The sequence below is a fragment of the Drosophila mojavensis genome, unplaced genomic scaffold (assembly GCF_018153725.1).
Source record: "Drosophila mojavensis isolate 15081-1352.22 unplaced genomic scaffold, ASM1815372v1 contig_80, whole genome shotgun sequence".
Lineage (NCBI taxonomy): Eukaryota > Metazoa > Arthropoda > Insecta > Diptera > Drosophilidae > Drosophila > Drosophila mojavensis.
In genome coordinates, this window is record NW_025318906.1 from 13102407 (window position 1) to 13116540 (window position 14134).

Here is a 14134-nt window from a genome sequence, read left to right on the forward strand (position 1 = left end):
GGCAAAATTAAAAAGTGATGCCAGCTCATATAGTAGCCATAATTTGTATAAACAAAAATAAGATATGATCGTACAGGAAACCAAATACTAAGTCATATATACTAATTTAATTTATTTGTTTAGGCCTGAACTCTCAAGTATTATTAATAAATAAAGTATCCGCCATGAGCTCCAAAGTGTTGCATATGTGTAATGCTAAAGTGAATATTCCCTCATGCTCAGCTAGTGGGTATTTATTCAGTGTAGGGCTTCCAATCAGTGCAAAACCAACAACAGTTGACACTGACATTGTCAGCATCTTCTCTGGACCCACGCTCACTCAGTTCGATTATCTCTCTCGCTCAGATATATTTGGCGCCATTCGAGGAACGCGGAAAAGATAAAATTTTTGTTTACCTGCCCCAGCGGCAGCGACAACAACAGCAGCCACAAGAGAGCCGTTCCATTCCACTTGTACCAGCTTGCTTGTGGCTCCCAAAACGGCATCCAAGCACGCGCTGAAAAGTAAATGTCTGTCAGTTCTCGCTCGAAAAGCATCGCGACGGGTACGCAAAGAGCGCGTAGCGCACAGCTGAAAATACTATTTACTCCTATCAATACTACCATTAAGTACTTGAAAACTTCAATTTGTTTTGTGCGCGAACACACACACACACTCATATACATGTATGTGTGGTGTTTGTGTTTATAGTCGTATTTAACGTGGGCCAGAGCCAGAGCTTTTTTACGCCAGATATCTGAAACAAATTTAACCAAATTAAACGAAGACAAAAAGGGGCACAAGTTCGTCACGAAGTTGAGCGAAAGCGTTGCAAGTGCAAGTGCTACCAACTGGAAGAGCATCTGTGCACGGGCATTACCTGGTCGTAAATCAAAATTGCTCGTACAATATGTCGTCGCCTCCAGTTGGTTGCCTTTTGTAACGCTTTAGCCGAATATTTGTTGTTGTAGTCGTTGTTTGTGTTTGTGTTGTTGCGCCTTCTTCATCTCTCCAATTCTCTCACTCTCTTGCCACTGCTCGCGTTGCTCGCATCTCAACGACCAGTCGCAGGCGAACGCAAAACCTGTTTCTCTTGCTGTAAATGGCACAGGCATAGGCACAGGCACTTCACTTTATCCATTCTTTACCTGGCCCTGGCCGCCGCGGCGACGGTGGCAGTTGCAGCTGCCCCAAAGTCAAAGAGCTACTCCATGGACGCTGTGATTCATAATGACAAAAAATGTTGCCACTGAAAGCCTTAAAGCAATTGCGGCATTGCCAAAGCGCATTCGAATTGTGGTCCCCAATGCATTTTGGCACTCGCAATTATCAACACAAAAAAAACAACAACAATAGCGAAAACAAAATCAACAACACGTCGTCGTCAGGCTTGTGCAATATGCAAATACAAATGCAAATGCAAATGCATTGGCCGCGCATTCTATAAATATGTGAAAAATGTAAAAAATACTCGATGCAGTCGCTGCAGCCGCGGCAGCCGATGTCGTCTGTCGCCGCTGTTTGCCGGCAAGCCCAGCCGAATGCGGCGAGAGGCAAACGAAAGCGAAATGACGGCACCGAAAGTTGTTCGAGAAAGGAAATGGAAATTGGAATATGGGCGAATGGAAAGGGGAATGGCGGCTGCTGTAGGGCACCAGGAGCAGCTGCCACAGATGGGGGAAAGAGATGGAGATGGAGAGAGAGATGGAGTAAAGGAGTACAAAAAGCGAACAGAAAACATCGATTGCTTTTATTTACAGTACGAAAAGTTTTCAATTCCATTTGCAAGGCGCGCATTTCTGTTTTCAGTTCCCGCTTTCAGTTTTGATTCCCATTCCAAAAAATCGTTGTAATAGCAAACGGAGCACAGCTGCAGCTGCTACACAAACGTACACAGACGCACGCACGCATACAAGTGCATCTCTGCTGCTGCTGTGTGTGTGTGTGTGTGTAAACTTGGAGCGCAATGTAAATAAACAAACGCCAAAAAGACCAAAAACAAGACAAGCAAGCAAGATTGGTAAGGCCTCGCCTTAAGACGCAGAAGTACGACAGAGAGAGAGAGAAAGAGAGAGAGAGCATGTGAGTGAATGAGTGATTGAGTAAGTGAGTGAAGGAGCGAGGGAGCGAGAGCTGCTTGGCGAGTACTTGAGTTAGACATTCTGAGTGCCAAAGCTTTGCGAATGCCAAAGTTTTTCCCATTTGTCTTACGTGACTTCAATTCAAGACTTGTTTATTTTTTAGACAAGATTTTAGCTTGCCATAATTAAAATATAAATTAAACTAAATATTGATTGAAATGAAAAACACAATTTTGATTTATCATACAATTTATGATGCCTGGTTCAAGATCTAAAACATAATTCAGTAGCATATCAAAAAGGGCTTAAAAGTATATTGATTTTCCTTGAGTTTTTCCATTCGGTTAAATTTAAAATGTCATATGCACTTATCGACCCTCGCAAGAATCGAAAGTCCAACTGCCTGAAGACTGACTGCACGTTTACCATTGATAAAAATAAATGAAAAGCGTCATTCTTGATAACCGTACTTTCTAACTGCAGATTGTGTATCACATGATGGGCAGGGCAAGCGCTCTAAATGAATTTTCTATGGTTGAAACCATTTTTGTTCTGTTAAGATTCCAAATAGTAAGCCTCTCAATACTTTCAAATTTTTCCCTGAATATAACAAAAAAGCACTTAAGCAAATAGCACTCATAGGAACTCGAAGCTAACGTTCATCCGCCAATTGTTCGCCTATGCGAAGGGTAAATATGTGAATAGAAAAATGAATATTTGGTATTCGTTAGCTGCTTTTAGCAAATGCAACAAACTAAAAGCTGATTGCGAAGTGTTGCAAATACATATAGTATATCTATATTTATATATATGTATACCATATGCAAACATGCTGCTGCATATATGTGTGTGTGTGTGTTTGTGTCTGTATATTCAACTGTTTATTTGGATGTTTGCATCAGCATACGCTAACAGAGAGAATCCATTGGCATTGTCAGTGCAGATGAGATACAATCAGGAAATTATAATGCTGCACAAAATGAATAATTACTCAGATTGATTAGTATCAAATATTATGACTAATATTGCAATTATTTGTCAATTAGCTTTGTTTATTTTGAAGTGTTTCTGCTGTTGGAAAGGGTGTCGAGGCTTCGTTATGCTCACAATCGGGTTTTTTCCTTGTTATTTTTCGTTTTTGAGCTTTTCGCATTTGCACATTAATTTATTTATATGCATACATATTTGCATGCTTTTCAACTTGGCATACCCCCCCTGCCACGCCCAGCCCAAACACCACATCGACCCGACACGACCCACTTTTGCAGCGGTTTGGCATTGAGCGCGCCACAGGAGAGACGGAGAGAGGGATTAAGAGCGCGAGAGAGGCAGACAGGCAGTCAGGCGCTGCGGCGAATTAGTGAGCAGAGCGAATTCTAATTTTCGCACTGAGATCATAATATCAGTGAGTCTCGCCGCCGCGCCGCTCTGCAGCGCTTGCATAATCGTCAAGGCGAATATTAAAAGCCATGTTTACCGTTCAGCTGTCAATCAGCTTCCACTGGAAGCTGCGATTTCTAGCGCACAGCTGCGAATTCCAGCTTAAGCAACTCGGGCTATAGGTTAAGGTTTTTGTTTTTGTTTTCGTTTTATTTTTTCATTCTTCATTCTGGTATTTTTTTTTCTCGTCCGATTTCGACTGCAATATTTGCGCGCGCGCGCGCGTTTTTCTTTGATTTTGGCTTTAGCCAATTTTTGAGCTTCCGGTGAACACGACGCGATACGTATACGAAAACAAATAGAAGAATTTCGTTGGCTTTGCGGTGCCCGATTGGGCCGACAATTGATTGTTGTAGCAATTTAGTGGCAAATTAATTAAATCGACTTCCAACAAACATATTAATTGCAGTTAACAATCTACCTCCGATAGCGCACCAAACTCGAAAGCAAATACAAATTTTAATAGTGCGTGAGCTGCCAAAACAGTAAAACAGAAAAACAAAAGAAAAACACAAAAAAAAAAGCTGAAAGTGATAACAATGAGAGGAGCTACGACGTGGATGTTACTCATTTGTCTGCTAATTGGACAATTTTATGGCGGTAAGTCTCTACGGCATTGGCATGTCGAATGATATGTACCAAAGATATGAATTGGATTTATTTAATTAACACTTAAACCCTAGAGAACGTCGTGCGAGTAACGCCCCTTAAATAGATGGATTTATAGGCCATATAAAGTGTGATTTGTTAAGTAATAAATTCTAAAAAATAAAGTTCGATATAGGAAAAACTTTAACTAAACTTAACTAGATATTGGCTTAAGCTTAAAGCTAATAGAACTGGATTTTATTAAGGAAAATGTTGACATGGTATTTTTTTAGTAAATTTAACAAACCCAAAGCTAATTGCATTAGAATTTATTATTTTTGAATACTTTTGGGGAAAGTTTCGCTAACTGTTTATGGCCATAAAATATAAGTAAAATATTTTACAATGATTAATTTACACAGGTATTTCAGATGTTGCTCAGCTCGAGGCGTTGTCAATGGGCTTTACGTGTGCGTTAAAATTATGAATTACCAGCATTGCGTTTGCCATATTAATAGCAATGAGCAATGCGTACATATCATTCTGATTAATTTATAGCAGCGTGAATGTGAGTGAGTGTGTGTGTGTGTACAGCACGTGGGTTTTTACCTGAATATACCAAAGCTAAGCCGCTAAATGAAATGCCAAGCAGCATATCTTATCGTCGAACGCTTATCTAGCTGAAAGTTGAGTTTCATAAAACATTGATAACGGTAAACAGTGAGCGCTTGGCATTATTATTTAGTCATTTACTCTGCTTGTAGAAGAGCAAATATTTGCTGCCAGTTTTGATGTCAGATATTTGCTAATGCCAGACACGCAGCCAGTGCCTGGCAATGGATGCGAAGACAACGAACGCCCACTTTTCCCCTCCTCGCTCTACCGCTCTCTCTATTCAGACGATCTCTGCTTTCATCCAGTTCTCTGGTTTCCGCGGTTACACACGCTGTGCGGCCGGGCCCCAACTCATTGGTTGCCATTTGGCCAAACGGCCCACCAAGAATGAACAAAATTTTTAATTAAATGTGCGCTTTTCCAATTTTAGGCATGCGATAAGGCAGAAGCCAGAAGGCATAAGGCATAAGGCATAAGGCATGTCGAAATCTGACAACCCCAAGCATATATACTATATAAATGATTTCCAGCTAAAAAAACTTTGCACACCCGAACACATACATGTGTATGTACATACATACATATGTATGTAGATACACCCCAATATATCAAAATAGTCTCATTTTCTATGCAAGTTCAAAGCATATTTATGGTTGGCTCTGTAAATATTTGGAAATTTAGTTGTTGCATAAAAAATTTGAAAGAATTTGATGGATGTTGATTTAATAGACAGCTGTACGAAAATTATGTTTTGTTAACTCATGATGATTACAACATTTATAAATTGCGCAAGCATTAAGTAATTTTCTCGATTGTGCATTTACAGTTTGCAGAGACTGTAATCGTGGTAGTATTTGTATATAGGGTGACTGATTGTAGGGCAACTGTCCCTAGAATATCTCTATCTGTGTTATCTGTGTTTAGACTGCCGTTATCTATAGTATCTGTAATCTAGGGTATCTCTGCATATACTAGAATATGTACAATATAAAAATATACGTACAATACGTGCAACATAAAATTATACATATTTCTTTTTTAGTTAATGTTAAATAGTCCATTTTTTAACAACTTATTTTATCTATTCATTTCAAATTTAATTAAATTTAAAAAATAATAATAAAATTAAATTTAAAAAAAAATAATAAATAAATAAAATAAATAAAAATTAGTTAAAAATAATTACAGAAAATTACAAAATACAAAACATTAAAAAAATATATATATATATTAATCTCAATCTTAATTTTCATTGAAAATTGTTTTCAAAATAATGGGTCTGTTACAAAATTCGATAAAAAGTCTCACTAAAATTTGCATGCCTCAATAAATACAATATAATAAATTAGACAGAGTAAAGGGCCAAACTGCAAAAAAATCATAGCTATCAAATTGCTCAATAAGTTTCGCAAAATATCATACAAATTCGTATTGCACAGTGTATGATATGCAAGTAAAACTTTTCTTCTTGATTACTTCATCGTTCAAAAAATTCCAATTTCTTAAAATATTAAAAGATTTTCTATATTATTATCAAAATAATTATGTCAGACTAAGAGTTCGGGTTTTATATTGAAATCATTTCTAAGAAATTTTGCATTTCCTAGAAAAGTAATATTAATATTCTATGCATATAATTAGGGAATGTTCATAATAAAATCATGCATTTTTATTTAGGAATATTCCTGATAAGGTTTGTCAGCTTATATTGCAAGCAATAATCAAATTTGCGAATTAAATCTGAAATGGGAAGCTGGCATTTCATACGTTGCATAAGTTGATTATAATGAGGCTCCATAATATATTTAGAGGCAAAAATTATTAGCTGATCGATTATGCGGGTTAAAAAAAAAAAAAAATAATAAATTAAAAAAAAAAATATATCTATAGATAATATATATGTATATATAATAATTATTTATTTTTAGCATTTGAAATGCTTGAAGCATAAAACTGCTTCAATTAAATACATATTGATTGCAAGCTTTGGTCTGCAATTGATTTCTCGAATATTTATGAAACATCCATGCGCGCATGCAAAATTATTCATTTTGACTCATTTTGATTCGATTGCCGGCATTTGATCAAACAGAAGCCACGCCTTTTCCTGATCCGTGTGCAAATCATATTTCCCAGTTCACTGTCAGGGGTTTACGTAGAAACACATGTATATATAAGTATACATCATATCTATCTATATATATGTACATATATATACATATAGTCATATGGATATATAGAAATGTTGCCCATTGCCTTATTGCCTTTGCCACCGCCAAATCAATTGATTTCAATTAAATTTCGTTTTCTTTTCTTTTTTATTTCCTTTTGTTTTGTTTAAATTCAGACGTTATGCAAATTCGTGGAATCGCATTATGTACATGGACAAATACATGGGGCATACAATTTACGCCTTTGGCACTAAGTCGCCTGTAGCCTAGAGCAGGGCGCGTGACACGAGCACGACTATCGCATAGGTTTTTCACGCTTCAGCAAGAGCTAAACAGTGAAAAGATTATAATTGATTTTCAGCTGGTTTTTGTTCTGCTCCAATAAGCGCAGACAATCATTTATAGATCTCAGCTTAAGAATCGCCTCTCGATTATCTATATGTATATTTGGCATATAATTCTCTTTAAAATATTTGGTCTGACACGCGCCGGACATGCTCCCATTACGAAGCGCGATTAACCCGTCTGTGGCCCGCGGCACTTTTATGACCCCAGCAGCCAAAATCGACTGTCTCTATATGTATGTATATACTGAGATATGTATTCGGTTTATCCATACAACAGACAGACAGATCCAAATTTGTCGATGGAATTGGCAAGCATCGAGCGAAGCAGTTCATATTTATTTATAAGCATATTTCATTGAGACAACAGACATGGCGTTTTATTTGTTTACGATCTGACCCCATAGCCGAATGGTATCTGTATAAACATGCATATAGACATACATGTATATATGTGTATGTGTGTGTGTGTGTGTATGACCAACATATGTAGGACACGAAATAACATATCGATTGCACCGCTGCTCCACTACACCACTGCACCACTACTGCTCTCATCATCCACGTTGATAAAGAAATAATAACAAAAACACGCACTCGCATTTAATACGTGTCCATCGAGCATCATCTTGAACTAAATTGAATGAATTGAATGTCGTGCCTGCCGCTCATCTTATCTCTGCGAACCGACCTTACTGATATGTCCCACAGACGCCGTCTTTATATTGTGTATATGTATATATATATATATATATATATATATATATAGGTGCCATCTAATCGCATCTGAGGTATTCGCATCTGCGAGAGAGCTCCAAATTTATGTCTGATGCATCAACTATTTATGGGCAAATGTCAAAATTGTACCATGTTCGGCTGGAGCCACGGGCAGGTGGGCCATTAGATATTATCTCGGGCCCAAGCATGTTTATCGTAATGAAAGCCATAAATAAGCCAAATGTGGCTCAAATGCTCGAGCTGCTCACATATTTGTGAAGGGAAAACAGTGCGTGTGCTGCGCACGCATTATAAAAAGCTCAGACAATTATATTTACAAGGTCATAAAAGATATTATACTTGGGCGCTGATAAGACGCCCAGAGCTCGGCCAAATCCTTGGCTCGGGCATGACGAATTGCATCCCTTGACACAGTTGAGTGCAAGGAATTCAAGAGCAATCGAGACTGTAAATGGCAATTGAGTGACGCCAGGACCGGAGCGGAGCGCGTCTAGACCCAAATGCGTGAGCTCGCACAAGTTATTGCCAAAGGGCAAAGCTATTACAGCATTCGGGCAGGGTGGACCACATTCAGTGGCTGGAGCAGGAGCAGGAGCAGGAGCAGGAGCAGGGGCTGGCGCCGCGACGTCCTGTCGCCTTGCTGAGTATTGGAATTGCAGCTGACAGCATGGGGCGGCATATGGCAGACTGTTGAGTGGATGAATGGCTGGCTCTGACATCGATCCAAGGACAATGCGCCCCAAAAGAGAGAAGCAGCGGCAGCGGTAGCTGACGCATGTGGCAAACGTCAGGGTCGCCCCTCGCGGTGACCCACTTACGCAAGAGCCAATTGACTGCTGCCTGGGCATGGAGTGCCAACTGGGCTGAGACGCTTTTGGCCTTGACTCAGGCAACGAAATTTCACAATCTCAGTTAAAGGTCTTGGCCACAGGCGCACACTCCCCCTCTCTCCCTCTCTCTCATTCACCCGCCGTCTAGCTTAAATTTGTCTGTCTATCTTTGTGTGGGTTTTGGATAAGATAACTGCCTATCGCTATCAATTGGCAACTGTTTATATATCGAGCTCTGATAACCTCGGCTTGCGTAATCCCTTTACCTTGCAGACGCATCGCTTCATCCCATAGCCAAATTAGGCTCGTCGGATGACGCTATGCCCATGACTCATTGGCGTGGGCCATGAGTCGTGAGATCGGAATTGCCGTTAGATCTCACTCGTACTATGGCCATGCCCATATGTGGGGCCTGACAATGGTCTATAGCTAGCGCTAATGGCGATTTCTGAATTGCAGCGATAAATTCGTCATTCGATTTGCATATTTCGAGCGTCTCTCACAACGTGCAGGTAATTCAGAAACCAATATTAGCTTTGCTTATGGCCAACTTCGCTATTGTAGACAATTGAGTTGGGAGCCAATCAAATTCAATTTCGCCTCTTGATGTCTGTGCAGTCAGGCTGTCTTTATTGTTATTGAGTCTATACCCCATTTTGTATTTAAAGCTATGCAGATAAAAACTGGCTAAATTAATTATTTACTGCCAAAGTTACAGCTAAGCTATGCAGATAAAAGCTAAATTATTCAAAATGAGTTTCACTTGCAGCTAAATAATAAATGTTTAGAGATATATTCTCATTGGATTGGGGTCTTTTATAGATTTCTATATGATTCAGTGAGTGAGATTACTTATTGTAGATATTTATCGATTTCATAGAAATTGAAAAAATTTTTTATCTATGTGTGCCATTAGGAAAACTACGTATAATTTATTTTTAAGTATATATCACTTTAACGAGGATGGAGCGACGAGTAAAGAGAGGGAGGAACTATGAGAGGGACAGACTGAATGGACGAACAAAACTCAATTCACTTTGTCGTTATAGAAATTGTGCTAATTTAGAGAGTTGTAAACGGACTAGAGAATAGAAGCTAAATGACTTGAACAGCTAACTGCTTCAAATGGGTTAAATGTGTTAGAAATGATACTAGACTCAAGTTTAGTAACTTGTGAAAAAAAAAACAGCAACAGACTATATTCAACAATGTCTGCTGCTGCTTCATAAGCTTAATTTACTTATAATTATTAATTAAGTTTCTGGCGCTGCTAGCTAAATGAACATTTTATATTAATTCATTCATTTATTTATTTTTATATTATATAATTTATTATATACTAAATTTAAAATAAAAAAAATTATTTATTTTATTTTTATACATAACTAATATTTAAAACATATTTAGATTTTTTTAATGTTTAATAAATTAAAACATTATATATATATATTTTTTTTTAAAATATGTAATATATATAATAATTGTTTATTTGGTTGATTGATTAAATATTATTGATTATGATCAATTTTTAATTATTATTTTTTATTATTCTTTGAATTGGTTTATTTTTCATATAGTTTTTGTGTTATTTATTATTATTTATTTGCATATATGCATTATTTTATTTACTTATATTTATATTGATTTTTAGATTTCTTAATTATTATTTTTAAAAAAAATTTTTTTTTGTTGCTATATATATATATTGTATATTTATTTAATTAATTAACTAACTTTTTTTCATTAATGATTTTCTTTATTTATGTTCGTATTGGGTTATTTGGCTGTGAAGTTGTTTATTCACATATTAATTTATTTATTTAGATATATATTTTATTTTTATTTATCATCAATTTCATTACATCGCAATTTTATTAGCATTTTAATGAACTCTAAAATGCATGTTAATTCATTAAATAAAGAGCCTCAACCTCTTCAACGCAACTCTTTCTAGACGAACTCATCTCAGTGAGTAATTTGTTGTCTCCGAGAGAATGTCGTCAGCGTCATAGAGTCAATAAAACTAAGAGCATTAATCATCAAGAATGAGACATGCTTAAAGGAAATTAATTACTTAAGATGAGCGGGAATAATTAGTATCAATGGAAAAGGCAAAGGATACATGTGGCTAGGATTATTCTCTCTAATTATATTAGATAAATGGCAATATTCAGCAATATTGTATGACAAATGTATGAAATATTTACAGCTAAGACAGGAAATAAAACTCATCTAGAGTCGAGGTTATTCGTGACCAAGTCACGAATGAGCTTGTAGCGTAATACCTGCACTTCCTGGCCAACTATAGATATCTCTGTAGGTGTTATTTGCTCAGCAATTGGTTCCGCTCTGTTTGTCGCCGTTTTCGCAAGTCGATTTCCTCTGTAGAGCTGTAGATCATATGACCCGAACTTGTTGTTGGCTCTCGGTTCTCGGTTCTCGGTTCTCGGTTCTCAGTACCGTGAGATGGGGTGTGAGTTTTATCAATTCCAATTAAGAGCCACCCCATGTCAACAAGTAATGTAAATATGTTGTACACTCGAGAGCTAACAACTCGAACATGACTCACGACTCACCTACATACAAAGCTGACTCGCTGTTGGTTGGTCTTCCTCTTAAACTGACTTTCGCTCTCGTTCTCGCCTTTGCTTTCAGAGCTCTGCCGTGCGTCACCGATTGGCGAGGAGGACAGCACTGTGCCGGAGTACCAGGACGACGATTACGACTACGATGGCGATGACGACGCGACGAGTCCAGAGGGGCCGCCGGCTGAGATAGTGGAGGATGTGCAGAGCTTGCCGCCCTACTTCGATCAATCAGACGTCAGTATTCAGGCCAGGCCGGGCGACGATGTGACCATCAACTGTGATGCGCGCAACTTTCAAAGTATGTGTGAGCTATGCCAGCTATGTTTTACGTAACTCATGGGAGTTGTCTTTCAGTCAAGAACATTGCGCTGTGGTACAAGAACACCACGCTCTTGGCCACCGGGCAGAGTGCGATCAACAATCGGGTGGAGGTCATGAAGAACAACTCGCTGCGCATTGCGGGCGTGACGCGGGAGGATGCGGACGACTACTACTGCGAGGTGTTGCCGCAGGGCGTGAGGCAGCACACAGCTCTGAGTGTGGGCGCCAAGCTGTCGATCCTCTGCGACGGTCGCGATGTCACGGATCGATCGCAGACGTTCAAGCAAGGCGACCACCACAGGCTCGTCTGCCAAACGTTCCTGCCCACCAAGACGGACATTAAGTGGTCCTTCAATGTATGAACGAATGAGTGCAGCGAAACCTATATCAGTTCTGCCCCCAAGCTAAACTCTCCCTCTCTCTCTTCCCCACTCTCCCACTCTCTCTCTGCAGGGCCAGCGACTGCACACCTCGGAGAAGGAGACAGCCGAGGGCGTCGTCGTGCTGGACAATGTGGACGAGGAGAACGCCGGCGTCTATCAGTGCCTCGGCGACGATGGCAGCGCCGATCCTCCACACGGCATGGTCACCGTCGATGTGCAGTACAGCCCCAAGGTGTCCACGCATCGCCATCACGTCAACACCATCGAGGGCGACACCGCGGAGCTCTACTGCGACTATCGCGCCAGTCCCATTGCCATCAGCTTCTTCATCAAGGACGGCAAGACGCTGTCCCTGTCCGAGAAGTACTCGATTAAGAACTCGCTGCACAAGGAGCACAATCGCACCACGCTCATCATCAAGCACGTGGAGGACAGCGATCTGGGCGAGTATCTGTGCCATGTCGAGAATGCCATCGGCTCCAACGAGGTGCGCATCCAGCTGAGCTACAGCCCCGAGACGCCCCAGTTCGAGAACAGCTCCATCAATGGCAACGAGGTCACCATGCACTGGCTCGTCCGCAGTCTGCAGCCCCTGTCCGAGGCCATGCTGGACTACAAGCTCTCCATGGTGGGTCTTCAGCTTTTAGAGATATATGGCTACACTTAAATGAAATATATGAAAACTCTATCAATTTCGCAAAGTTTCATGGAGCATACGCAATTTGGTCTTCAATGAGACTATGTGAAATTGATTTTCAATAATGATAAATAATTCGTCCATGCATGCCTCAACTGACTAAAGGAAGTCTGATAAGGATATTATTAGCCCTAGTCTGCATATAGTTTCTATAGATTCCTCATTAACCACATCCACTTGCAGTCGTATACATGGAGCACCGTCTCCATCATACACACACAGCGTCACGACAAGGACAATGGCATCTGGAAGATCACGCACCAGATGGAACTGACGCCCGGTCTGTGGCATGCGCGCATCAAGACCAAGAATACGGCGGGCTGGTCCCACTTCTCGCCCGAGCACGACATACTGATCAAGGAGCAAGAGGGTAATCTATGAGAGATATATATCATCTATTCTAGATAATAACGATCTTTGTCCCACACAGAATCCACGGAAATCGATGAGGGCGCAGTGCCGCCGGAGGATCTGGTGCGTGCGGGCTTTGGAGTCGGAGCCAGCTCAAAGACGAATGCGGCGTGCACGAAGCAATTGCTGCCCATTGCGATGCTAGCCGGACTTAGTATATCACTGCTGCGACTCTAAGCGAACGATCAGTATATGCGGAAAACAGGGCCGTGGCAACTGTACATACGTATTTGAAGTTAGATGTTTTGCTTGTGCTGTGCCTTGAACCCGGCCAACTGGCAGTAGCAGCTTATCCATAAAAAATGCGAATGCAAAAGAATAGAAAGAAATGAAAGAAAATACCCAAGTATTCTAATTAAATATGCAAATGCTAATGCGCCTCACAGGCCCCGATCGTGGGGTTCAATGTTAATGTTAAACTAAATTCAATCGAGCATAGGCATAATTCACTAAAAAAAAAAAAAAAAAGAAATGAAAAAATTTGTGCCAACTATAGAAAAAGCAGGAGCAGCAGTAGGAGGAGTAGAAGGAGGAGGAGGAGCAATAGTTTAGTTTAATTAAATGTTAAGATGAAATTAACTACGATGATCGGTTGAAAACCGCCCAAAACTTAGCATGTAATATTTATTTGTTTGTTGTATGTGAGGATAGTTAACACTGAGAAGCCATATGGAGTGTGGGAAGTATGGCGTAGTATCCTGAAATTACCGGAAACAGCAAATAGCAAGAATGAAACACACACACGCAAACAAACATGAAGAATGTACATATAATGAGGGTAAATGAGGATCTAGTGAGGATGTTTCGATATAGCCGAGCGCTACGCTAAGGGAATAATAATAATATTAATAATACTAGTAATAATAATAAAAACGAACTTTTTATTTAATGATAATTTGTCGAATAATGTAAACATTTGAAATATTGAACGATAACTAGACCAAAGC

General features: G+C 39.5%; 1 protein-coding gene across 2 annotated transcripts; it reads left to right on the plus strand.

Moving 5' to 3' along the window:
* Window positions 1-510: 510 nt before the first annotated feature.
* On the plus strand, window positions 511-13674 carry LOC6579719. 2 transcript variants are annotated; one of them, XM_015163845.3, is made up of 7 exons: window positions 511-609; window positions 3911-4101; window positions 11443-11673; window positions 11730-12052; window positions 12150-12707; window positions 12960-13146; window positions 13207-13674. In XM_015163845.3, the coding sequence occupies exons 2-7, from the start codon at window positions 4041-4043 to the stop codon at window positions 13362-13364; spliced, it is 1518 nt and encodes a 505-aa protein (XP_015019331.1). In that variant the 5' UTR covers window positions 511-609; window positions 3911-4040; the 3' UTR covers window positions 13365-13674. The 2 variants fall into 2 exon arrangements, with proteins under 2 accessions (XP_015019331.1, XP_002005601.1); XM_002005565.4 differs by having other exon boundaries at window positions 522-545.
* The last annotated feature ends 460 nt before the right edge of the window (window positions 13675-14134 follow it).

Excerpts from the sequence above, each read along its gene's own strand:
- LOC6579719 (XM_015163845.3), top strand. The coding sequence starts at position 4,041 with ATGAGAGGAGCTACGACGTGGATGTTACTCATTTGTCTGCTAATTGGA. Across the intron at positions 4,102-11,442 it reads AATTGGACAATTTTATGGCG|AGCTCTGCCGTGCGTCACCG; the intron begins GTAAGTCTCTAC and ends CTTTGCTTTCAG. Across the intron at positions 12,708-12,959 it reads TGGACTACAAGCTCTCCATG|TCGTATACATGGAGCACCGT; the intron begins GTGGGTCTTCAG and ends ATCCACTTGCAG.